This window comes from Anomalospiza imberbis, chromosome 8 (genome assembly GCF_031753505.1).
Source record: "Anomalospiza imberbis isolate Cuckoo-Finch-1a 21T00152 chromosome 8, ASM3175350v1, whole genome shotgun sequence".
Lineage (NCBI taxonomy): Eukaryota > Metazoa > Chordata > Aves > Passeriformes > Viduidae > Anomalospiza > Anomalospiza imberbis.
The window spans coordinates 2,549,715-2,576,620 of NC_089688.1; the positions used below are offsets into that span (position 1 = coordinate 2,549,715).

The 26,906-nt window shown below is 47.7% G+C and overlaps 1 protein-coding gene across 1 annotated transcript in view; it reads right to left on the minus strand.

Moving 5' to 3' along the window:
- The window catches only part of SGPL1 (sphingosine-1-phosphate lyase 1), a 29,221-nt gene extending 9,986 nt beyond the window's left edge, over positions 1-19,235 (minus strand). Inside the window, exons 1-6 of the mRNA XM_068196948.1 lie at positions 19,127-19,235; positions 9,051-9,216; positions 7,086-7,153; positions 5,235-5,382; positions 3,877-3,956; positions 2,483-2,611 (exon numbers count right to left, since the gene is read on the minus strand). Of these exons, the coding sequence (XP_068053049.1) occupies positions 2,483-2,611; positions 3,877-3,956; positions 5,235-5,382; positions 7,086-7,153; positions 9,051-9,216; positions 19,127-19,129 (594 nt within the window). The 5' untranslated portion in view covers positions 19,130-19,235. The remainder of the gene's footprint in view (positions 1-2,482; positions 2,612-3,876; positions 3,957-5,234; positions 5,383-7,085; positions 7,154-9,050; positions 9,217-19,126) is intronic.
- Positions 19,236-26,906: the final 7,671 nt, after the last annotated feature.

Sequence of the window (26,906 nt, forward strand, 5' to 3'; positions counted from 1 at the left end):
TCAGAGCAATTTAAGGCAAAAGCATGTCTGAACGCCCCCAACCACCAGGGCACTGTTAGAGCTTCTATGCCCATGTCAGCAAAGGAGAACCACAGCCCACGTGGCTCAGCTAAAGGCAACTCCTGTAAATAACACAAGCTGCTCGTCTGATTTAACATTCAGAAATGTAAAAAAGACAGGTTTCATTTTGGCATTTATGAAACACACCAAAAACCTTCAAACAGGAAGCTCCCCAGAGATCCTGCTGAGGGAGGTGTCCACATGACACAGGGCAGGACCACACAGAGATCCCAGAGAACCTTGGGAACAGCATGGATATGTCACTGGGCTGCTTTTCCCAGACTGAGCAGCCGAGTATTCCTGCCACAAAGTGTTGTTCTGCAATGTGCTATGGAAATCAGAGCACAAAAGAAGTGAAACTGCCTCACTGAGAAGTCCAGACAGAAATTTTTTGGTGCTTTCCATGCAGCACAGATGCAGACACCATCTCCAGAAAGACCAATGAGTACCATCTGCCTTCAGGGACCACCACCAACACCAAGAAATTGGCCAAGCAGTCCCCCTGCTGCTTAAACCAGGTTAGTAAATCCAGTGGACAGGGGCCTGGCACTATGACACTCTGCCTCTCAGAGGTGGCAGTGAGGGAGTTCACGGGGGAAAAAGCAGTTGTTCTAAATTTCAACACTGCAAAAGTTAAATCAAGTAAACCCAGAGTCCTTCTCAGTAGAATGACCCAGCAGCCCCTCTTGAACAGTTTAAAGATAACTCAGAGCATTGCACCTTCCCTGGCTTAGCATTAAAACCTCTCTGCTTTACAGTCTCACCAGTTATTGAGGTATAACTGCAGCACTGAGCCACCAGCTGCAGCACGGCCTTCCAAAGTCAGAAAGCAAATCATCAGTTTGAAAAAATTCTCTTTTTAATTGAGTTTGCAACTGTCCAAGCCTCTAGAAATTATTCTGAAATGTTAATTCAGTTATGGGGAGAAGAGAAGAAAATAAGTCTTTGAGCCCAACTACTTAAAGAGCATGTGACCTCCAAATACCCACCCACATCTCTCCACCAGTGATCAGCAATTCTGGACACTTCACAGTCAGGAAGAGCAGTGGGGTGAAGACAAAAAAGTCCACTGGAAATACTCACTCAGACATGGTAATTACAGGGCTGTAATTAATCTTCTGGTCAGCTTTCCAGCCCTCCCCTTCTCCCTGCCAGTGGGGTTGAAGCAGCTAGGACAGAATTCCACAGCAGGCTGTGCACTTCCTTTGCTTTGTGGCACCGTCCTCAGGAGCAAGAGGAGGACTGAAGGATTCCCCGGAGAATATTCATGCAGGTCTCACTTTGGCTGCAGCAGTTTTTTACCTGTTCTGACCTTCTCTTAGGCAATCCCACTTTTCCATTTCAGTGGGAGAGCACCCAAGGCCAAGGCTGACACCTTTACATTGTGTTTTACATAACAAAACCCGAAGATCCCCTGTGCAGGCTTCAGCAAGCAAAGTTCCCCAAGCTGATGTCCCAACTGCTGACAGAAACGAGTCCCAACAGCTTCATGCCCAGCCCCTGCCCTACTCCAGGGATAATCTCAGCTCTGCAAGCCAGGAAGGAGCTGAGGTGAGGTGAAATGGTTTTTATAAGCAAAGAAGGACATTGCACCTCTAATCTTGAAGGTGGAACAAGGAATACAGTCCTGAGAAGAAAAGTCAGGTCAGAGGGTGTCCCCTCCTCCTCTCAAATGCAATCACATCTTGCACTCCCACACAGCTGAGCTCATCTTCAACCCCACTGGGAGTCTGATCCCAGCTACACCAGTACTCAACTCCTTAACACAAGCAAGCCTCCAGCTGACAGGGAAAGCCCTCTCAAGGCCAGTTCAGCTCCTAAGCTCTTGTGTCAACACTGCCTTCCAACACTGAAAGCATCAGTCTGAGAACACACATTTGGACTCTTGCTGGGAATTTCATCAAGACTGTAAAACTGGTTTGCACAGGAAGGCCACATGAGCCTGGAAATGCAGCTTTCCAGCTGGACAGCTGACAATCCATGCCATGCCTGCTTGTTGGTGAGTAGCCAGCCAGCCAGCTGGCCTTGCCCTCGAGCTCAGCAATCTGGCAGGCTCGCAGATTTCCAGCTCAGAGACTAAAACTGAGGGGAGCTTCTCAGAGTGACACTTCTCTGTTCACAGTCCCCCACTGACATCGAGCCAGGCTGCATTATACCAGTTCTCTTTTCCAACTGCCATCAAGCCTGTGTCACTTAAGAGCGGGAAAAAAAAAGCTGAAGTAAACGGTCTTGTTTAGAGAACTGTTTCTCTGAGTGAAATTGTCTCTCTCAAGAAGACAAATTAAGCAACCTCCACAGAGCTGGCATGGGATACACCAGAATGAGCTTATCCTCATGGTCATCTGGAGAGCACAAGGTGCATTTGCACTTATCAAAGTCAAAAATACCCAAAATGTTCAGGAGGCAAAGACGGGCTACTTACAGCACCACAAGATTTGGGGCCCCCGTGGAAGAGCGTGCAGGCAATCCTCACTACTTCTGCTTCCATCTTCCTCAGACCAGGGAATATATCTGGATGGAGAGGATTACTCCAGGCAAACTCTTCATACACCTTCAGAAAACAAAGAGAGAAAGTTAGATTTGCAGATGAGGCTTTAAGAACTCTCCATGTACACTCTAGAAGCAAATTAGTTGCATTTTATTCTAAGAATAATACAGGATTTAACTGCTCCTGCAAGTAAATGCCACAAGCTGGGAAGCTGAGGAGTAAAATAAAGAAAAAATAAATGTTTTTCTAAGGCATTCAGACCTTTGGAGCGGATTCTACAGCACAGCAGTATCTCTTGTTGTAAGGACAGATCTAATAATTTTGCTGTTTTTATAGAAGAACATAAGATACATCCTGGAATTGCTTTACACAAATCAGGAAAAAAAAAGTGACTTAGCAGAACTTGTTCTCAAGTTTACTGTTAAGAGGGGGTTCTGAAGCAGGCAGTAAAGCACAAATGCCCACCCACACCACAAGGAAAGTAGCTGTGGAAACCAGTATTTCTGCTCATTCTATGTGGACTCAGAGGATACAAGGCTGGAATAGGCCAGCCCCAACCTCCCACAGTCCAGATCAAAAAGCAACTTGCAGGGACGTTAAATAAAATACAGCAAAACAAACCAGTGAAAATCAGCACAAACAAAGGGAATGTTTCCACAAAGTGATCCAAGCTGAGGCCCCTCCAGAAAGGCTGCTCTGAGCTTTGTTACTCCAAAAGTAGCATAGAAAATGTCAACATGAGGAAGAAAACAGTAATAGCAACCACCAAACAGAGCCTGCTACAAAAACTGTTCCCAGGAACAAGAGGGCCAGACTTCCCTTTCTAGCAAAACAACTCTGGAAGGAGATGTACTTGAAAACAAACCTTTAGGCTGTTTAGGTTATTTTGCAGCCTTTCAAAGGGAGGAATTCCTGAGCAGGTAAACAGACCTCACAAAAACACCACTGAAGCATGTCAGTGCTCCATTGTCTAAGATTTGGACCACACAGCCACACCAAAAAACATTTCCCAAAACTCTTTTGCTCAAACCAAGAGGACTTTAGTTTTGCTCAGTGAAAGCTGTTCCAGTACCAGTCTCCAGTTCTCTTTTAATTACTAATTACGCTCTCACTCAAAACAGCACCTCATCTGATGAGATCCCAGTTATCTCTGCGAGGTGTTTTCACAGGGACAGTTACCTGGCCAGAGTTACACTGCCCAAATTGCCACTAATTCCCCTTCCCAGACTTAAGTTTTAGATCCTCCCTATTTACTTTGGGATACTGGAACAGCTCTGAGGGGTTTCTGGGCACCCTGAAGATGCAAAGTTGGCCTGCTTGCACTTTACCTTCACCAGCAGGTGGGTGAGTTTCTCTTCACCACTGTACACAGTCCCAGAGACTTTCCCATCCTGCCAGCGCACGTCTCCTGGAAGAGAGGGAAGGGCACACTGCTCACAAACATAGCCAATCCCAGCCAGGGTGGAAAAGCACATGGAAGATCCCCTCAGTTCCACAGAGGAGGGCTCAGCTTTTGAGATTTCCCTGAGTTTTGTGGCCCAGGGACAGCTGTGTGTGAAGCTGAGCCCCTGGCACCGTGTGAACTTAGCAAACAGCAAGTAAATGATGACTAAAGAGTCAGCACATAACCAACATGTAGCTGGAGCAAGCAGTTATATTAATAAATAATCCACTTAATCCCCAGCAGTCTCCCCATACTGCTGTTCATCCAACTGGACACTAAATTAAAGCCACTTTCAAAGAGCACCCACCACCACTGTAAGCTGAGAAGAGATGGAAAAGCCAAATCTGTAGGTGCTCAAATCCCCAGTGCTGGCACCCACATAAAATTTCACTTAAACTGGTACTTCCAGGCAATTTCCAAAGGGGTGTGGGGGAGAGAAACAGGGGGGACTTTAGAAAAGAAAAAAGAACCCAGTGAAGGAAGGAAACAAAAATTTTAGAGAAAACACAGAGAGAAGCAACATTAGCAATACACAGCAGTAGAAAAGAAGGAAGTTGTTCCAGGATCATGAAATTGTGTGTTTCTGAATTTGGAGCAGACGCATTGTTGTAGTAGAAAATTCAGTGCATTGCTCAAATTTGGGATAGGAGCAGGGCAGTTGTATCTTCTCCCCTGGACAGGAAGTCACCCAGATTTGCTCATTAGGAGTAACAGGCACACAAATCAGGGGGAACATGTTTACATGAGAGAGGCAACTCAAATTAAGTGTCAGACACTGCTTGTGTGGACTCAAGCCAGGAGAATCATGACTCTTCCTTAAAAGGTTTTTTCAAGGCACAAACCATTGTCTCTCTTAAGAGGTCACAGTCTTGGAAATTCCCTAACAATCCTACTTGGAAGTTGCTTTTTTGATTGTGAGTATTTTGCTTCACATTTCTGCTAAAAATCAAGTGTCAAGGCAACTGCTCAGAAATGCAATTCAAAAATAAAACTTCTTCCATGTTTCTTCTCTCCTCAGCTCTCCCATCTCCCCATCAGTCTACAATTATTGTGGAAGGAACAGAATTTCAATGTAAATACCTGAATGCAGCATTAGAACCTGTGAATCTTGGTCACAGAAGAAAAATAGACAAAAATTTGCAAGGGGACAAAATATTTAAGCTGAAACCATGAGCAGGAGTCACTGGGACTCATTTAAGAGAGGAAGTGTCATGTGTGGTGTCTGCTGCAGTACAGACTCACCTTTTGAGCTGTACTCTTTCATCTTCTGCAGCACTTCAGGCTGGCTCATGCCTTGCTCTGGCAGTGCTTTGATATAATCCCTTTCATCTTTCAGGAAGGATAAACTGGAAGTGACATCATTCAAGGCTTTATCAATCTTCTTTTGAATCTAAAAAGAAAGAAAAAAGCCTATCAAACTATGGCACTGGTCAAATCCTAAATAATTGCTGAGTGTGTGCAGGACAGGACCTGTTGCCTGTATCTGTGGTGTCAATGGAGCAGACAGGAACTGCTGCACTGGGAGCTTTGACCCCTTTCCTTAGTGCTTGGGAAAATAAATCTCAAGGAAAAAAACCTGCATTTTTATCCAGCAAACCTTTTCAAGTCACAGTTTTTAATGTGTAGAGGTCTTCAGGGTCATTGGTTTGTACCTTGCCTCCTCTACCCCCACACACAGAGCTTAGAAACTCACAGAGACACAATAAAGTCATCTCCACCATAGGCACAGGTCAGAGATTTCATTCTTCCCACCCACACCCTGCTCTCAGGAAACCCCAGACTTCTTCTCACAATACATTCCAAAATAAGGATCCTTCTTCCAGGCAACACAGGTGTTGGGATATTGACTTTTGGACATTGGAATGCCTCAAAGTCAAGGCCCCTTGCAAGCACCTGATAAGTTATCAGGTATCAACCAACCAAAGAGCAGGAAGAGGACACAGATGAGACACAGCAGGAGTGCTCTGGCACAGGGGAGCAGGGTTACCCTGGAGAGGGAAGTCTGGACACAACAGGGACTGTATAAAGTGTCCTTTTCTAACAGGCAGGCAAGAAACAAGCAGAAGAGAATTTGTCTGATCAAGGGCTACTGAGGTTAGGAGGTGAAAGCTGGGGCACTTAACAGGACAGGGAGGGGATTTAGTCCCTTCCAGAGGGATATGGGAGAAACTGGAGAACTCCTTCTATCTCCACAGCATAAGGAAAAAAATCCTCTGTGCTACTCTCTTTGGATAAAATTGCCTGGAACAGATCTGACCCCTGGAATCAATGTGTAAATACAGCAGCACAGCAAGCAGCAGGAAGTGCAGTCGAGTGTGATACCATGGTTTACGAGGTGAAATAAACCCAGCTGTGCACTTCTTCATCCCCAGTCTTTAACCTGCTAAAACATGCTGACAGTTGGGGTTTCAAGTTTTTATGAGAAAAAAAAAGAAAACAAAACAAACAACAACATCAACAAAAAAAAAACACCACACCCAACAAAACACAAAACCAAAACAAACCAAAAATCCCAACAAACAAACAAACAAACAAAACAACCCCAAACACTACAGCTCCTGGGTCATCTTAATGATTACACAAAGTGCTGATATCCTTTTGTTAACTTTTGCTAATAGTTATCTGAGCCCTGAACAAATCACGGCAAGCTGCTTGATTAAAATAAATACCCTTTTCCACATTGCACAACAATGTGGAATTGCTGTCAACGTGACAATTGCTGTCTCACACTTCACACTGCTTCAGAAGAACAACTCCAGTTTAATCCTGGCCCTTCTTCCAGAATTAAATTCATTTTCTTAAAATCTAAACCCAAGGAAACGTTACTGGAGAATTCATTCATTCTTGGTTAATACAAATAGCTCAAAAGTTAAAAAGAGGTGGAAACCCCCTTATTATGGGAGTGATACTATGACAAAGACTGGGTAGAAATTACATCTGTCATCAAATCAGGAGGCATAAGACATTCCAGATCCATATCCTGGGTCATTAGGATCACAGTGACGTGACAAAGATGCACAGAACTGTATATTCTCCAAGAGAGCTGAAAAAAGGACCTGGAATAGTCCTCTAAGTACTTTTTCAAATACTTACTATAGCCCCAACAAATGGCATTTTTCTCAGCAGCTTAAAGAATTGCTTTTTAATTCGGGATGTCAAACCTGAAAGACAAAAGGCAGAAAGGAACCTAAGAAACAACAAAAAAAAGAAACTTCTGATGCAGCTCATGATGCAGGCTCAGCATTCCTGATCCAAGCTGAAATAACACAGGGGACACATGGTGAGACAGATGAGTGGATCCAAGAGCAAGGTTTTCATGGATGGGCCATGCCATGGAAACATCTGGACTGCAGAACAGCAGCCATCTACAGGAATCAGTTATTTGTTTCTTTCTTACATGGGAATTCACACCCACATGTGGAATTTTACAGGAAAAATAGGGATTTCAGGGTTTGCTAAAGGTAAGGGCTTGCTAAGGTTCTGCCTCTTCAAACCAGAATAGTTACTTGAAAACAAAACCACTGAGCAGTGTGAAACAGGCTCCCAGACCAAAGGAGGGAGCAGGGACATTTGTGACAGTGTCAGCCACAACAAAACATGGATTTGCCCTGTTTGATGCACTGGGAGGTGACTCAGGGAAAGGGGATGGATGGAGGGAAGAGCAGAAATTCCACCACAGCACAAAGACTAAAATGAGAGAAGCCACTGATGACAAGCACTGGAAAACTCCTCAGGTAGCTCTAAAGGCAGGAATGAAATCTGGATGACACAGATACTTTACAGCCACCAAAAACACCTTCCCAGTCCTACCTGCACACCAGCAGATAAAGGACAAGCCAAAAAATAACTAAATAAAGTTTAAAAATCAACCATTTTAAGACTTTGCAATTTTATCTACACTTCATATATATACAATTTGAAAATCTACCAAGGACACTAATTGGCACATTCTGCAGTAAATACTTGTTAGTGCCCCGCTAATAACATTTCTGTTGCAGATCTCAGTGTACACACTGTTTCATCAATCATTTTCACAGCGAGAAAAGACTGCCAACTCCTTTAAAATTCTGACAATCTAATCAGATCTTCTAAGAGGTAGTCCATACCTAAACAAAATACATTGGGCAACAGTACAGATTGGGCAAACTAGCTAGGAAGATAACTGTCCTGAACAGAAGTTTCATAGCAATTTGTTCCTTACACTGTTCAGCTGCCCCCATGCCTACAAAGAGAAAGGGCTGCTTTCTCTTTGTAAAAAGAGAAAAGTACATTGGGCAACTAGCTAGGAAGATAACTGTCCTGAACAGAAGTTTCATAGCAATTTGTTCCTTACACTGTTCAGCTGCCCCCATGCCTACAAAGAGAAAGGGCTGCTTCAGAAACAGACACGGAAGAAGACATCAAGTTAAAAACTTGGCTATTTTTAACAAGCTGCCTCCAGAGTGTAACCCCAGGGTCTGTGGGAACTGAAAGGCACCTCTGAGGGCATAGCAGTGACCTCAGGCCATCACACAACCAGAGAAAACTGCAGGTTCTGCAGAACTCAGCTCCACTGAAAAGCTGCCAGTACAAGAAACCACTCAAAACAGGAAGATACTCCGGAAATATATTAAAAAAAAATTACAAGAAAATTTCCTCACACTATCACATGCAATTATATCTTGAACATTTTGAGGATGAAATGTGCCCCCAACACGGAATCAAGACCACATCTCCTCCCCCAGCAGGAAGGGAAACAACCAAGAGTTATCCAGACACTGTGCAGCAGTGACTAAGTTCACAGGAACCCAGCTCTCCACAAATCTCCCCAGGGTTTGGGCAAGAAGAGAGTGTTGTGACAAGCACATGGTTTAGCCCAAGGAAAAAGGGAGGGAAGGAGACCGAAGCACATTCCATGCACACTCCAACAGAACATTCAGAAGAACTTGGTAAATATTAGGCGACAGCAGAAAGTCTGTTTTAACAAGTGATTGGCCTTTTTCCACCCACCTTTTTCCTTCCACTGCCCAGGAACAGCTCAGGTCAAGGTAAGAAAACCCCCCCATGTCGAATACTTACTCTCAGGCTGGCAGAGGAAGCCATGCAGCCACACACTTGCAAGAGTGGAAGAAAAAGTCAACCCAATGAGCTGCCAGGGCTCCAGTCCATCACAGCGGGCGTTCACAAAGCCTGTCACTTTCTCCCAGTACATCTGGAGGATTTCCTTGTAGGGGGTAATGGCATCCTGTGCAAAGGAAAAGCAGGAGGATATTGAGGAAAGCACAAATGAAAACAAGTAGGGCATCAAAAAGCTAACTGTTGATTAAAAAGGTGCTTTCTGGTATGCAGATCCCATGCTTTCCTTAATTCCTACAAAAATTAGTTTGAGTTCTAGAAGTGTGCGTACATTTCAACTAAACTGGGCATCTTCTTTTTCTTCAAGTAAAGAAATATTCTAATTGCCTTTCAAAGAAATCAAATTATTCCAGTCATTTTTTTGAGTGGTAGATGAACTAAACTTTCTAAATTAGTGCTATGGATCCTAGATACACAGTTTAGTTCTTTCTACTAACAATAATTTTAAGCAAGTGCACTTTTAGCTATTTATTTCTGAAAACTGAAATTTTGTTAGCGAGGGTTTCATTTTTTGGAAATTGCCTTTTGGATCACTGTTTGTAGTCCAAATTTAGAGAACAGATCTATAATGTCAAGCAGTCTGTCCATGTGAGATGAAGATGGCAAGAGGAAGAGGCAAGTGTCCCACTCTGTTAGGAATCGGAGGATTTGGTAACTGAGCTGGCTCAGGCCATCTGTGCACTGTGGCCCTCACTGAAGGATCTGTGACATAAAAAGGAGATGTAGGAGATAGTTTTTATTCACTGCCACTGGAGAGTCACAAAAACACACACCTTTAGACACTTCAAATCCTGAGAGAGAAGCACCAAGAGCAGATGAGTAATGTAAGATTCTCTGCACAGGCCCAAGAACCACCACCAGTGCCCAAGAGAAGGAATTGTGTTCATTTTTTTCCCAGGAATTCTCAGGTGGTGAGTGAAGGTACCACCAAAACAGGTCTATTAAGTACCTCGGGCTAGATTTTCAATGAAGATGGAAGCACTCAGCAAGTCCTTAATTTAAAGATCTAATTAGCATGGTACACACCAAGGGGGGATGGGAGAGAAAAACACTGCTGCCGCCAAAATAACCCCCGGAAAATGGTGATGCAAGCACAATTACAATGTCAAAGCAGGAATTACTGTCGGGACACAGCCCAAGTTCCTAATCAATAGCTTCAGATGCTTTTCAAGAGCGTCAGAACAGGGTGAGGAAAACTGGATGTGCACAGGAGAGAAAGGACATTTCCCCCTGAACAGGGATCTTCCATCCAATCCTCTGGCAAAAGGTTTCTAGGGATAAGAAGAATAAGCAGGAACAGAGCCCTCTCCCAAATCCCTCTTCCCTTCTGACCAGCCCAGTTTAACTCGGGAGATCTCCAGCACTTGAGAGCTTCACCCTCCAAGCAACAGGGAAAGTACAGGGGGTTTTCAGAAGATTTGTAACTAAACCTTGGAAGGAATAAATCCTTAATTCCTGTTGGACTTTGGGTGAGAATAGAGCAGTTTTTCAACAAACCACTGAATTAAAAACTGCTAAAACTTCCCTCTTCAGGACCCTTCACAGGTCTCACTTCTGGGTCAAGCCAACAACAGGAGCAGCATTTAATTAACTTTTTTTAAGGGTGTAACGTGCCATTCCAATACAACTGGAGAGGCTACTAACAGTCTAAAAAAACAGCCAACTTTTTCCTAATAACCAAAGGAGGAAGGCAGGTTTCCTTACCAAAAAGCAGCACTAATGAATAATCACTACTTTGGAAAAACAGTAAAATGCATATAACACGGCAGAGTTGGAAAGTATTTGAGCAACCCAACCACAAATTCCAGCAGAATTAATGCATTAATTGCAGCGTTTACCCTTAACAGAGGAGGGTTTTCACCCATGTCCCAGCACAGGCTGAAGGGACAGGGACTGAGTTTGGCAAAAGCAGGCGGGACTGAGCTCTGAGAAGGCAAATTAGCACCGATTCACTTGGCAAAGGACAATTTAAAAACACATCAGAGCCACTTCAGCCTCCAAAACAAGGCAGCCACACAAACCGCTGCAATTAGGCAATGTCCCAGCTAATGAATGCCCCATCCTCCAAGCCACTCACCACGAAACCGATTTAACCCCGGAATTTGAGGGAAGAGCCACCTTTTCAGCTAACCAGAGGTGCTACTTAAGTTTCAGTGAGTTTGCACAATCTTCCCTGGCAAACCCCTGGAAATGAGCGTTTAAGCAGCAACAATGACTTTGGTTCTTTGCCTCGGATGAAATGCCAGGATATCATTCTGGTTTGGAACTGCACTTAAAGGATGGAAATGGAGCCACTAATGGGCTGCTGTCTAAATAGCTGCTCTCAACTCATGGCAAGAAAATGCTGCAGGGTCAAATGTAAAGTGGGCTGTGCTTTTCTTTTTTTTTTTTTTCCTGAAGATGGAGGACACTGTAAGCCCTGAATCAAAATGGAATGTGACCTTCTTGACAGAAGTCACTCCAGTCAATGGCCAAGCCAAAATAAATAAATCTGGCAAGAGATTGACCTCACTCTTGGAGAAAGCTCCGGACATAAGATCCCAGCTGTCTGCACATTTTGTTGTCACTGGAACCCTTGAGAGCTGACATACAGGAACTCAATGGTATATCCAAATTTTGAACAAATGAGAGAAGATTTTCACTATGTTCATAAGACATTGAAGAATTTCTTCCACTTTCTTGCTTTAAAAAAACCCAATCTGAAATAAATCCACAAGTGTTAACAGTTTGACCAGGAAAGGTTTTCTCTGTATTTCATTCTCACTTTCCTTCTTCACTCATTTCATACTTAGATGAGTATGAAGGATGAGGCCGATCCATTTAGGAGGATAATAAAAACTGGGATTTAAAAACCCGGTGAAAATTGGCATGGAAGGTGAGTTAGAAGTGAATTACAATTTCTCAGCTCCCTGGCTCAGTTTTTCCCCAAATGCTCCTTTCCCTGAAAGTACCCAGCAAGACATGAGAGACCTTTACTTCCTGAATTATTTACTTAATCCCACAGAAACCAGAGTACATTCAGAAGGTGGCACTCGAATATTTTTACTACACCCAGGAACATGCTGGGTTAAAAGGGAGCTGGTAAAAAAGACACAGAGTGACTTTTGACGTGAGCAGAATGACAGGACAAGGGCGTGTGGCATCCCACTGACAGAGGGCAAGGTTGGATGGGTTGTCAGGAAGGGATCCTTCCCTGTGGGCTGGTGAGGCCCAGGGAAGCTGGGGTTGCCCCTGGATGCCTGGAAGTGTCCAAGCCCAGGTTGGACAGGGCTCAGAGCAACCTGGTCGAGTGGAAGGTGGCTGGCACTGGATGATCTTTAAGGTCCCTTGCTACCCAAACCATTCTGGAATTCCCTTCCATTGCAGTCCCATACCACTAGCTCATTTTACAGGGAGGGGGCAGAGGGAACAAACAGCCCCTGGGCAGCCCAGCCATCAGAATCCCTTGCCCTGCAGCCCTGGAGGTGCTGCTCAGAGTGAAAAAACTCTTCCTGCTTCTCCAGCTGGGCTAAAGACAGCAGGCTGACCTGATTTTAAACCTGTCTACAGGACAGAATTTCATGTAAGACAATAAACTGCTTATTTGTGAAGGCATCAAAAAATAAAGGTTTCCCTTCCCATTAGAAGAGAGTAGATAAGCTGCTTTTATTTCTGTATTTCTGAGAACCTTCCCCACACAAAAACTTCACAAGCCACAGGATTATTTCAGAAGCAGTTTAAAAACCTGACTTATGAGCACACTAAAGAGCAGGGAAGGAAAAAAAAAAATCTCCACTGGAAGATTTGTTTTTAATTCTCAGAGCAGTAAGACAGACCCAGGTATCAGATAAAATACTAATTGCTATCATTAGGACTTGCAGTGCTCATTTGTACTGATATTAATGCACTCAGCTACCTAAGCAGTTTACATATTGAATTTTTAGCTGCACAGATTAGGAATACATCCTTAGTACTTTATTTCTAAAAGTCATTAGCTAGCTGAGCTGGTTCCAGGGATAGCACTTACGCCACTACAAAAGAGCACAAATTATCTGCAGTAATGCTCTTCTGTCCCAGATGACAGAAAAGGGAGGGGGGAGGAATGCCAAAGCTAATGAGAGCACATTTTGCATTTTTGCCAGAACAGCATTTCCTCGGCTGCGAGTTTTAGGATGCAAAAAAAGCTTTAAAAAAAAAAAAAACACAGAACGGCAATAAACTGGAGAACCTCAGACTTTGGTTACAAGTGCCTTCTGTTTCTGTGCAAATTGAAACACTGAGTTTACCTGTGGGAAAAATGGGAAGAAAGATTTTACCAGCTGAACCTTCCTTCCTCCAAAAGGACGTTTAAAGTGGGTTTCAAATGTGGCCACAGAATCGAAGTAGCTTTTAAAGGCAAGCTTATGTTAAGCAATACCATGAGGCTGACTGTCCAAGGAGGAAGGGCTAAGATCAAAGAATCACAGAAAGGCTTAGGCCAGAAAAGACCTTAAAGACCATCTTGTTCCAAACTCCTGCCATGGGCAGGGGCACCTTCCACTATCCCAGGTGGCTCTAAGCCCTGTCCAACCTGGCCTTAGACACTTCCAGGGGCACCTTCCACTATCCCAGGTGGCTCTAAGCCCTGTCCAACCTGGCCTTAGACACTTCCAGGGGCACCTTCCACTATCCCAGGGGGCTCCAAGTCCCACCCAACCTGGCCTTGGACAACTCCAGGGATCCAGGGGCACCTTCCACTACCCCAGGGGGCTCCAAGTCCCACCCAACCTGGCCTTAGACACTTCCAGGGGCACCTTCCACTATCCCAGGTGGCTCTAAGCCCTGTCCAACCTGGCCTTAGACACTTCCAGGGGCACCTTCCACTATCCCAGGGGGCTCTAAGCCCTGTCCAACCTGGCCTTAGACACTTCGAGGGACACTTTCCACTATCCCAGGTGGATCCAAGTCTCACCCCACCTGGCCTTGGACACTTCCAGGGATCCAAGGGCAGCCACAGTTTCTCTGGGCACCCTGTGTCTCCACCCTCTCAGGGAAGAGCTTCTTCCTAATAGCCAATCTAAACCTACTCTATGTCAGTTTATACCACATCCTCAGCTTTCACCTGAATCCACACATATTCCCAAGCTAGGGACCCTCTGACCACTCCTCCATCACCAAAGGTGTATCGGGGACAGGTAAAGGTGATATAGAGACTATCTGTTCAGAGGCTATGTAATTACTACACTTCTCCACACACCCTGACCTGAACATCTGTGTCTGCCATCAGCTTCCTCACATTCCCAGAGCTGAGGCAGGAGGTGGCTGTCACACAGCAAATCCAGGCCAAGGGACGTGGCTCCAACAGCTCGGATTACCGGTGCTGCCACTGTAATTAAGGCCTCTGCTCCAACACAACGAGTTCTTCCCAGGAGAAGCTTCCTGAATGAAAACAAACCACACCAAGCCAGCAAGGACACGGCAGCCTCGCTTATTTATTCTGCTCCTAAGTAGAAGGAAGGCTCCAATTAGCCCTGCCTCTGCTGACACTTCATTGCCTGCACGTGCTCTGGCCACAAATCTGACCAGAGCAACCAGCCTGAGACTGGACTCGGAGCCACCAGCCTGCCCAGTTGGCACCAGAGAGCCAGCAATGGGATTGAGCAAGACCAGCCCAGCCTCCTGAGAGTGCTGCTGCTGCCTGTGCCTGCGGTGGTTTGGTTCGCACCCCAGAAATGACTCTGCTCCTCCCGCCCTCCCTGCCAACCCCAGCCTGACAAATGGCTTTGCATAAGCACCAGGCAGGGAATATTTGTTAGTCAGCTCCTAATTACAGCTCGAGGTTTGGACCACGTGCTGCCCAGCCGGACCAAAGGATGTGGGCAAACAGAGCGACACCAGATGCGTGATCGCTCCGAAATCAAAAAATCAAGAACTTTGGGATATACGGGTTGTGAAAAATGCATATTTTATGATTGGCTTTTCACAAATATTAAATTGAACATTGTATGTGTAATGTTAGAAAGCTATGCTGTATTAATTCTCTTGAGTGGTGTGTTACATATAGTCTTAGGTTATAACACAATGTTAAAATAGAAACTCTGCAATGTAAGATATTTTTACTAGCTCAAGAAAAGGGATGAGATAATCAAGAAACTCTTCACACAGAGATAACAGCAACAGGACACCTAAAGAGTTACAGCCTCCTCATCAGAAAAGACAAACATTCTTCCACCTTCTCTCCATCTTTATGGAACCACCAGGATTAAGGGGAAGAAGTTGACAAAAACCAGAAAAATTCTTAATTTGCAAGGAATTTATGCATCATGTATGAGATATATGAATATGAAACAGGCTGTTGCTTTTAAGGGTTATTCCTTTGTTCACAGGGCAGGTTTTTGGCAGCTCGGTGCCCAAAAACATCCGGACGTCCATAATTCTTTGCTTTTTATTGTCTTGTAATTGTCCTAACTCAAAATTTTTATTACTCTAATTGTATTACTATTTTTATAACCATTTTATTATTATTAAACTTTTAAAATTCTAAAAACAAGTGACTGGCGTTTTTCACAGGGTTGAAGTAAGTGAAATTAAAAACACGTTCAGGCCACACTCATCTTACCACAGCTCCTCAATACCACCAGTTTTGTCTGCATTCATTTCCACCACTGCCACACTGAAACTTTTTCTTTTTCTAGAATGAAAGCAGTTGGGTGGAGGGGGAGGTTTGCCACGTATAGTGTCTGCAAAATGAATGTATACATACTGTACCACCAGCCCTGAGAGCTCAAGAGGAGTGGCTAAACAATGCCTAATTATAGATTCAGCACAAAAACAAACAAGGCAGCATGTCAGAGTCAGTACAGCAGCATTCTAGCTTCCACTGCAGAGATGGAATGTAAAACTACCAAAACAAAATGGGAAAAGACCGACTGGTGGCTCAAAAAAAGTACAATTTTACAGGAGCCCAAAGGACTCCAAAAATCAAGTTCAAATTTAGTTTAACCCAAAATACACACAAGGTGTCATGTTCACGTTGCTCACTTAGGCAAACCAATTTATAGAAGGTTCTGCACACATCTAGGCACGCTCCAGGCAGCACAGACCTCGCAAGAGACAGGATTCACCCAATGGTGAGCTCCTCATGGATCTCTGTGGGTCACCAGCTCCAGGAATGTGCAAGGAAACGTCCTCTGCTGACACCCACGATCATTGGGGTAAAAGAAGTGCCCAGCTCCCTGCATGCTGGGGCTCATCTGGACATATTTTATTCCTCCACGCCTCAGATCCTTGCACGCCTTCCAGAGAATAAAATGGGTATTCCTTTGAAATATTTTGTGAGCACCTGGGTGCCACCAAGAGGTACCTGCAGCACTGAGACACGAAGTCTTGGCAGGAGCAGTCTGGAAGCAGACCCCAGCATGGCAATTGTTCTGGGAGCAGGCATCCATGAACAAAGGCAGCACGGAGCCCTGGCACAGCTTCCCAGCAGGGTTATGCAAGCCTCAGACAAAGCCCCCAGTATCAGCACAAACTGAATGCTGCTATTCTACATTACAGGCCCTGCTCTTGGGCAAGTCTGACCATAGGGCAGAATCCTCAAAAATTATCTTATCAACACCAACACGCAGAACCCTTCAACCCCTGCAATATCTAGTCACGTGCCCTTCCTGATATGGCATGGATCAATCCTGATGAGCAAAGACAGGCAAAGGAAAAAGAACACAAAGGATTCTGAGTGACTTCTACACGCAGATTTCTAGGAAATATAAATTTCTCTTAATACAGAAAACTGTATCACAATCACCACAGCCAACAGACCGGGACACCTGCTGCTACATCAATTGTAGAATCCTAAATCTCAGTTCATGCTCTAAGGGCAGGACTAAAGCATGTACTAGGCCTGCTAGTACTTGAAAAGAAATGATTTTTCACTGCCTGGGATGCAAAAAATAGGAGCAATAGAATTGTAGAATCACAGACCCATTTGGTTTGGAAGACACCTTGAAGATTATCTCATTCCACCCCCTGCCATGGGCAGGGACACCTTCCAGTATCCCAGGTGGCTCCAAGCCCTTCCAACCTAGCCTGGGACACTTCCAGGGATGGAGCAGCCACAGGTTCTCTGGGTTCCCTGTGCCAGGGTCTCACCACCCTCACAGGGAGAAGCTATTTCCTCATATCTAACCTAAACCTAACATTCTGTCAGTGTGGAGCCATCCCCCCTTGTCTCTTGTAGAGAGTCTCTCTCCAACTACCTTGTCACTGGAAGGCCACAATGAGGTCACCCCAAAGCCTCTTCTCTCCAGGCTGAACAATCCCATCTGTGCCAGCAGAGCTGCTCCATCCCTTTAATGACCCTGTTGCCTCCTCCAGACTCTCTCCAGCAGCTCCAGGTCCCTCCTGTGCTGGGTCCCCGGGGCTGGAGGCAGCTCTGCAGGTGGGGTCTCACCTGAGCAGGGACAGAATCGCCCCCTCCCCTGCTGGGGCTCAGCCCAGGGCAGGACCAGCTGCCACCCACAGCACCCCCAAGTCCCTCTCAGCAGCTCTGTGGTGGAAGCAGCTGGTGCAGGAGAAGATCAGATGGAGACATCTTTTTTACTGGCAAAGTTGTGTATTTGGAAAAAAGAGACAAGCAGAACCCCATAATCCTTAGTCAGAAAGGGGCTCCAAGGAACCCCTCTGAGCACAGGAGTCACAGCAAGGCTGTGATTGCTGCCACACCAGGCACACCACACTCAAAAAATGCTGGGATTTTTTTATCTCCACACCACCAAGCACTGCTGGAGAAACCCCAGGCAGGAAATGAGGCAACATCTCAGCAAACCCTCCCCTGCTCAGCTATTCAGATACAACTTCTCAGAGTAAGAGGGTGGGAAACTCCGAGTAGGCTGGACATGAGCAGAACAGGGAAAATGAAAGATTTTACCCTGTCTAGGTAAGAAAACCTCCAGTGCTTTGCACTGCCTTTTGCTGAGGTCACAGGAAGGATGCCAGAGCGAAACCACAGCTCAGGAAAAATGTTGTGTGTCAGTGTTTCTCCAGAGGAAAGCCTCATTCCCCGAGTACAAAGCCAACTTCCTAAGCTTTCCAGTAGCCAGGGATCCTGTGCAATAGCTACTGTCTGATCTAGTGACTAAAAGAGCAGACCTGGGCAGGTCTGTCAGGTGCAATGAGCAGCAATTTCCTCCGCAAAGCTCTGGCACAGAGGGGGCTGAGGTGAGAACAGCCTGACCGCACAGCACAGCCCCAGGCCAGCCTGGACCGCCCTCTGCTCAACAAGCCAAGGACTTACCCAGTGCCAAATTCTGGCAGCTGGAAGCAGCCCCAGCACAAGCTGTGTGCTGTCCCATGGCTCCTCCACGCCAAAGCTGGAAGGAGCAGCAGCACTTGGGAGCTCGGGAATGCAATAGCCAAGCGAGACAAAGAGTGGCACAAAGATAACGCTGTTTCACTTATCCCTCAGCAGCTGTGATCTCCATTTCCCTTGATGACAGGGGGGGAAAAACCCAACTGAACAACCAAAAAAAAAAAAAAATCTAGTGCCCCTTCCAGGTTTGAGGAATTGCAAGATTGATGCCGTGCCAACGCGGGCTAGGGCCAGCTGTATTCCAAGCAATCCCGAAGTTTGCTCCCAGCTAAAAAATAACAGCTAATTAGCAAACCGTGTCTCTAATAAAAAAATAACAATCAATCAGCAAACGCGATTTCTCTCAGCCAGATCAGCACCTCCACCAAAATCACGAGGAAAACATCGCTCTGCCCCACCCCAGAGAAATTAACCCGAGACAGGGAAAACACCGTTTGAAATCCTCTCTGCCCCGAAACCGGGTAATTGCGGGGAACGAGGAAAGCAGTGCGTGGACAAAAACACACATTTACGTTCAGGGGAAGGGTAGGGGCCTGGCCTCGCACCCACCCTCGGCCAGCCATCCCCTGAGGCGCGCCCGGGACCCCCCAGCCCGCCCCCAGCCCCGGCCGCTCGAGGCCCGGGCCTCGCTGCCTCACAGGCCGCGCCGGGACACCGCTCTGCGGCCCGCACCGGCCCCGCAGCCCCCGCTCACCATCGCTCCTGCCGCCGCCAGCTCTCCCGCTCCTTCCTCCCGTCGTTTCTTCCTCCCCGCTCCTCCTCCTCCTCCTCCTCCTCGTCCCGCTCCCCGCGGGGTCCCGGCGCGGCCGTGCCCCGCCCCGCTGGCCACGCCCCCGGTGCGGAAGGCCACGCCCCTAAGGGAGAATACCACGCCCCCAACGCGGGGATACCACGCCCCCAATTGGGAATGCCACGCCCCCTCGGGGCGGGGCGGAGGTGGGAGAGCAGCGCCCTCACCTGGAGGGAGGCGGTAAAACCTTACAGCCAGTGGTTTGTTGTTAAATACAAAAAAACACCAACAACAACAACAACAAACTCACAAACAAGAACAGCCAACAGTTTGTAAGCCCGCCCCGGTTATTAATTATCTGGGGCTGGAGCCGCTGTGCTTTGGATCCGGCCTGGGACAGCTCAGGGTGTTCACCTGGAGAAGAGAAGTCCCCAGGGAGACGAGACCTTAGAGCCGCTGCCAGTGCATAAACGGGCTCCAGACGAGCTGCAGAGGGATTTGGGACAAGGGGGAATGGATTCACACTGACAGAGCACAGGGTCAGATTGGATATTAGGAAGAAATCCTTCCCCGTGAAGGTGGAGATGCCCTGGCACAGGTTGCTCAGAGAAGCTGTGGCTGCCCTTGGATCCCCTGGAAGTGTCCAAGGCCAGGTAGGATGGGGCTTGGAACCACCTGGGATAGTGGAAAGTGTCCCTGCCCATGGCAGGCAGTGGGGACAAGACAACCCTTAAGGACCATTCTAACCCAAATCATTTTGTGATTTCTTTAGAGGAGAGATTTTGTTCTGTGCAATATATAAGGCAGGAGCTACTGGCCATCACAGCATTATCCAGTCTGTTCCTTCTGCTAATGCTTGGATTAAAATCTGCTCTGTTCTGGGTGGATCAGGTGGGACCTCTCATCACCGTCACTGCCCACACCCGTGACTGACAACCACTTAGAACAAAGGATCCCAAAACCAGTTTATTGGCAGGAGAAGGATTTGGGGGCTGCTGACTCTTGAGGCTAGTCCATAAAACTTAACCATGGGAAGAGTGCCAACAGCCAAACTGCCCAGGTATTCAGGACAGTTTTAAGCAGTTAAAGGTTTTGGTGTTCCCTGGCATTAATTTTGACCTCATGAAATGAATACAGTGAGCAGAATATTGTTTGGGACCAGCACAGTGGTTTTTAGACATCCAGGGCAAACCTGACAAACGCCCCAAGGCATTTAGGTTATGCAAAGTTGCAGAATAGTTGCAGGGGAGAAAAGGCAGCAGCAAAAGGAAGGGAAAACTTTTCACATCAGTAATTGCCCGTGCAGTGACAGCAGAGCTCCAGCTGGGGCTGTGTTCGGAGGGCAGGCACACAGGTGGGTGCTCCGGTTGCCAGTAGGTGTGAACTGGACAGGTACCACAGCAGCACCTGGTCATTTCCCAAAAATGAGCACCTGGAGCAGCTGCAGTGCACTGTGCCATGGAGAGCTGGACAATCTGCCCCTCTCCTGGAGATGGCAGCAGGAGCAAATGCCCACATTAGGCCATTTCTGGTTAATCTCCACAGAACACATCCTGCCTTTCGAATTTATAAATCTGTGCAGCCTTTTAGACAGATTCTGGTGCAGCATTTTAAACTTTTGCCCTTAACCTCCCTCGCTTCTGTCTCTACGCTCTTTTGAAGCAGATACATCAGATCAGCTCCTGGCATTTGTAGTTTGCTGCCTTACAGGCACTGCTTGTCTGCTGCCACCGTGCCGCCCGAGCTGTCACCTCCCAGAAGGTGACACCTGCAGACAGTGCTTTTATCTCAAGCACACTGCCCTCCTGGGTGTGGATATTCTCAGTTCAGTCAGAGAGAAAAAGAGAAAGATTTCTGCCAGGCTAAGCCTGGGAAAAAGTCCAGGAGGAATGTAAAAAATCTATTATCTTGTTTTCCGTTCATATTGCTTATAGATATGTTCCACCACACTGACCCAAGTCCAGTGTACCAATCAGGTGAAATGTTTTCACTTTAAGTCCAATGGAATTCATGTTCACATTGTTCTCCATAAAAGAGAGAAGTGCTTTTGAATGAAGTCTCACTTGCCTTCTGAAATCCTAAGAGTAATTTCACCCATCCCTGGCTCATCAGCGTCACCTGGGATGGTTTTTAGAGCTGTGCCTAGACAGCAGATGCTCTATTTAGCGGAAAAAAGGATCCAACAGGTCTGTTAGTAACCCAATACCAGTCTCACAAAGTAGGTCTTCCTCCCACATGCGTGCCAAGAGAGAAAGCATCTGCTCAAGAGAACCCCAAAGGAGCTGTGCTTTCCCACTGTAAAAACCTCTGCAAACTCCAGTGACCCCAGCCTTCAAGAAAATAGCCACATTTATGCATTCTAAATAGCATCTTGCTCTCGAGGGGGTGAGAGGAAATCTTGTTTGTTCCTCCAGCCCTAAAAAGAGTCTCTTTGGGTGCCTCACTGCTAACCTTCACGCACACCTTCACATAACGCCAGGAAACAAAGAGCTTGGTGTGTTTATTACGGCTAAAAGCACAGGTAGAAGGGAATATCTTGCTATGAATACCTGGGTGGAGAGGAAAAGCCACACCAGGGAGGGAGAGGAGCCATTTGAGTGAGAGGACAGTGGTGGCACAAGAGCAAATGGGTGCAGGTTGGCCCTGAACCCATTTCCATTTTTCTTTGGTCTATCACACAGCCCAGGTAGAAATTGGTTTTCCCACTATTCAGATGAATTTTAAAAATATCAGAGTAGCTTGGCTTCTCCTCACAGGTGGCAGGATTGATGTTGAGACTGTGCCAAAGTGACTGCTGTCCCAGAGAAGGGAGTTGCCTTTCCCAGGAGAGGCCAAGCATCACCTGCCTGTGCTAAAATTCTCACACCTCCTTTAAAGGACAGCTTGCAAGGGAGCTGGAGAGAGGAAAATCCAAATTATTCATGGTTTTGCAGTGCTCCAAGATCCTGTGGGGGGCTGGCATTAGCATGTGCATTGGTTACATGTTTATGAGAGAAAAACTCTCACAGAGACCAATCCAGCAGGACCAATCGGTTCGTGTCCTGATGCAGAAGTCGAGTCTGAAAGCAGTCAAATTTGAAATAAAGGAGGGCTTTTTCCTCTTTCCATAAAGAAATGGAAGGGGGAATCATAACTACTTTCTGGGTGGAACAAATCCCTGTTTCCTCCTCGGCCTTGCTTCAGCCAAATCCCACTTTCAGCTGGGGGTGCCTGTCTGTGAAGGACGGATCTTTTCCAGAGGGTGGGAAGGGTGTCACTCAAAATGCCTTGGGGGCAGCCTGAGGTGGCCCCGGGAGGCCGAGGCCAGCCAGAGCTCTCCCTCTTTTTGTCTGGGAGCAATCCTTCAATGTTCCTGGACTTCCTGGGAGGGTCCTGGAAGGTCCTAAGGCATCCCAGGATGTCATGGAGGGGTCTGAGGAGGGGGTAACATGGGTGTCCCAGGGGTTTCAGAGGTTCTGAAAGGTCCAAGGTGGGTCCTGAAATCTCCTGGGGGGTCCTAGAGAGGGTCCCATGGGGACCTTCCAGGATCCACCCCAAGGAACCCCGATGGAACCCACCCAGAGAGTGGGAGTGCCCAGGGAGGGGGGCCGTGCCCTGGAGGGGGTGACTTTGGGATGGAAAGAGGTGACTTTGAGATGGAGAGGGGGTGGTGTTGTTGTTATTGTTGTTATTGTTGTTAATAATAATAATTAATTAATAATTAATAATAAACCAGCGACTGATGCCTTGAGAGGCTGCCTAGAACAGAGGCCAGACAATGTTAAAGGAATAGAGATTTATTAAAAGTCCTCAAAGGATAAACCTTGGGCAGTACAAGAGACTAGCCAAGGCTACACCCAACATGGACAATGGGCCGCGAGTTTTCACACTTTTGTAAGTTTTGGTCCATTTCCATATTGGGGTTCATTGTCCAGTTACAGCTCCAGGTGATGCAGTCCCATCCACCCAAGCTGCTCTCCTCAATTCGCTGTTGTTTGCACTTTTTGGGCTGAAGCTGCAGCAGTGTCCTTGGTTCTGGGGCTGGAAAAAGATTGTTTTGTCTGACTGAACGGTGAGAACTTGCCAACACTTCATATGAAGTTCAGAATTAAATACTAATGCGGTACAGAATCTGGAAAATAGGAAAGCTAAAACTTAAGGCATCACGACTTCCCCTCTCCTTCCTGCATTCCCACACTCGCCTCCCCACCCCGTGCTCCTTCCCACTCGGGAATCACGCCGGGATGGGCTCCAAGAGGTGCCAAGTGTCCGCATCCACCCGGGGAGCAGCCCCTGCCAGGTGCAGTTGTAACCTTCCCGACCTGTTGTAATTCCTGTGGATGTGCCGATACAACTCGGATACAACTCGGATACAACTCGGACACAACTCGGACACAACTCGGATACAACTCCTCGGCTCCCTGGGGTTGCACTGCCAGCTTCCTGCCCGCAGGGTCCCCAGCCATGTCCCCATCCCCCTCCAGATCCTTCTGGGACCCTCAACCCCAACAGTGACACCGCTGGACTCTTCCAGGACCACTCCCCTTTGCGACCCCCACCCAGTCTCGGGCCACGCCCGCACCCCCGAAGATCGGGGGGGCCCAGCGGACACGACCCCAATACCTGCACCCTGCCGGGGCGGGGACCTCCCCGCAGATCCCCGCTTGCCCCCTCGCTCTAACATCACGATCTCGTCCTCCATGTAACTCCACAGCCGGGGGGACACAGGCTGGGCACTCGGGGGTGGTGGCACTGGGCTGGGGACACGGGGGAGGGGACGGGAAGCCAAAGCATCTGTGCCCGCTGGCGCTGGCCCGGTGTGGTGCGAGCCGGCGGCGGGGCCGGAGCTTCCTGCCCCCGCCACAGCCCGACAGCGACTGGGGGCACTCGGCCCGGGGAAGGGGCCGAGGGGCTGGGGGCACCGGGGGCTTGTCTCCACACGGAGGAAAACTGTCATACGGGGCTGCTGCCCACGGGGGAAAGGACAGGGAGCTGCAGCACGAGCTACTGCGAGAGAAACACCCCTCCTTATCCCCGGAAAATTGTGGGAATAAACGACCAAGATGCTGGTCCTGATGTCTGAGATCAGACTGCAGCCCCCACGCCCCTGGGCCACGGCGGAAGGCGCTGCCGGGTCGGACTCAGTCCATCCCTGGGCGCTGCAAACGCCGCCGGGCACCGAGCGATGCCGCCGGACAGCCGGCACTGCCCGTGCCGCGCCCGCCGCATCCAGCGGGGCTGCAAGCTCCTCTGGTGACACGGGGCAGCGGCCACAGCCGGTGCCGTACCTTTATGACATTTTACACCGTTCTCTGTGTTTTATCCCCTTCACACCTCCCAGCCTTTCCCGTGCCGCTCCTTCAGCGCCACGACGGTGCCTCGGTGCGGCTCTTTCAGTGATGCGGCGCAGCGGACACCCTCCCCAGGCGCGGCTCTTCTACCGCACCTTATCGTGTTCTATTTCATTTCGTTCCCAGCTGGTCCGTTCCTCACTCGGGGCCATGCTCCCCCAGCTCCCTGGTGCCTCCTCGCTGCCCCCCGGGGGTCGGAGCCGGAGATCGGTCACGCAGCCGGCCCAAGCCCCGTCTTTCCAACGGGATTCGCCCCCGCCCAGAGCTTCTCCTGCTCCTTCCCGGCTCTAAACGGAGCTTCCCCTCACCCTCTAACGTGAAGCAGCCCCTGGTGTGACCACTGAGGAGAGGGAAGTGGCCCCAGTCCCTCCCCAGTGCCCCTAGAAAAGGGGAGTTACGAGGAGAAAAGAGGATTAAATTAAAGGAAACAAAGCCTTTTCCATAATTGTCTGGGTTTGAATTGTGGAGGATCCCCATTCACCTACGATTTGAAAGGTCTCAGTTGAAGGAAAACACACCTTCTTCGTGATTTTGAATGTTTCAGTTGACTGGGAATCACCGTTTTCCATTATTTTCATGTTCAAATGGAAGGAGAATACCTTTTTCATGCTGTTCTATGGGTTTGAAATGAGGGAAAGAGCCCCGTTTTCATCATCTCAAGGTTAATATTGAGGGCAAACACCGCTGTCCCTGGCCTTAAAGGGCTTCTCCCTCTCTCTGTGTGCCATTGTAAGATCCCACTGCAATATGCAGACCACTTCCAGAATGACACGTGAAGTGTCTCCCTTTTCCACCCCCCATTCTTTATAGCAAAAAGTCTTCCCAGGACCCTGAGCTGCATCACCAACCCTTACTTTGGTGTCTTTAGAAAACAATTAAACTCAGCAATCAGAAAGTTCATGCATTTAAAAAACTACGGTGTGGTTAGTGGGCCAAGGGATTTAGAGATGGATTTCCTGAGCACTCTCCCGTTTCTTCCTGGGGGTACACAAGCCTTGCCGAGCATCTTTGTCAGAGCAGCTGAATGACAGAAGGACAGTTATTTACTTACTAAAAGTAGAATCAACAGTAACAAAGGTATCAAAAACCAGGATGGAATGGGCTAGCACTGATATCCCTTCCCTTTCCAGGTAAAAAACGCAGGTCTTCCTTTTTCTTCTTCAGTATTCTGCATCCAGAGCAGAGACAACCCTATACATACATATATATAGGGGGTGTGCATGGATATATCACTTATTGGTCTGCAGTATCTTTAAATCCAGTTCATTCTAGATTTGCCTCTCGGGTACACAGGTGTACTCATATCTATCAGGAAACAAATTTCAGCACCAGTGCTGAAGCAAAAACCAAAATGTTTCAGAGTCAGCACGAACACATTTTTGTCCAATAAATCATACTCAACAGAGCGCAAGTTTTGCTCTGTAAATCACTCAGCCATATACTATAGAGCTACTCTTTTGCTGAGCAGTATAAATAGCAGGCTGTAGGGAATTAGCAGAAAAGAGTCTCTTAACTACCGGCATTGTAACTTAAATGTTAGAGCTGCAAAGCAAAGCGCTCCCCGTCCCCTCCAGCCTGGCCCTTTAAGTAACTTGAGCCTCCAGGCTGCAAATCCCAGTCTCCAGCTAAAAGGATGGAAAAGCTGTTTTCCCCCTTCCCCTTCTGGGTCTTTTCTTTTGAAAGGAACTGCCTTCTCTCCCGTGATGGGAAGAGAGAGATCGCCAAAAGACAGAGCAGCTTTCTGAGCATCCCCCTCCCGTGTCAGGACAAGCGGGCAACTCCTCCACCCCTCAATGCTTCTGGCAGCGCTTTTTCTTCCAGCTTTCCCTCCCTCCCGCCGGCCTTCGGCAAATCTCAGCCGATTTCCAAACGCTCCGCGGCTGCTAGGGGGTGGTACAAAGGTTTAATGATTTGCCTTTCCTTGGGTAAGGCGGGGACGGGGAGCAGGTCGGGCCCCATCGCCTGACACTGCTGATCTTGCCCACTTGTGTTGTGCGCTCCCTCTCTCCCACCCCCTCCCTTCCCTGCCTCCCGGAGCCCACCATGGATCCGCAGGCGGTCTGGGGATGCTTTTGCCTGCTTTGCTTTTCCCTCCTGAGAGCAGCAAAAGGTAAGAGAGACTTGGGGCTGGTTTAGCTCGACTCGATGTCCGGAGAGGTGAGATCTTCATCCCAGCACTTTCATTCCCGGAACAGCGACTGACAGACTGCCGAGGCATTTCGGGAGGGCTGGCTTATAACCAGGAGGGGTGACAGGACAACACCTGAGCTCCAGTCGGGATGGAAGGAAGTGATCTGCACCAGAGCACGGCAGAGAAGGGATTCGCTGACAAAACTTTGGGAGGGGCTGAGGGTATAAAAGGCAGAGCATCCATTTTGTAAACGAGCACGGGGCTGACAGTCCCAGAGACTCCA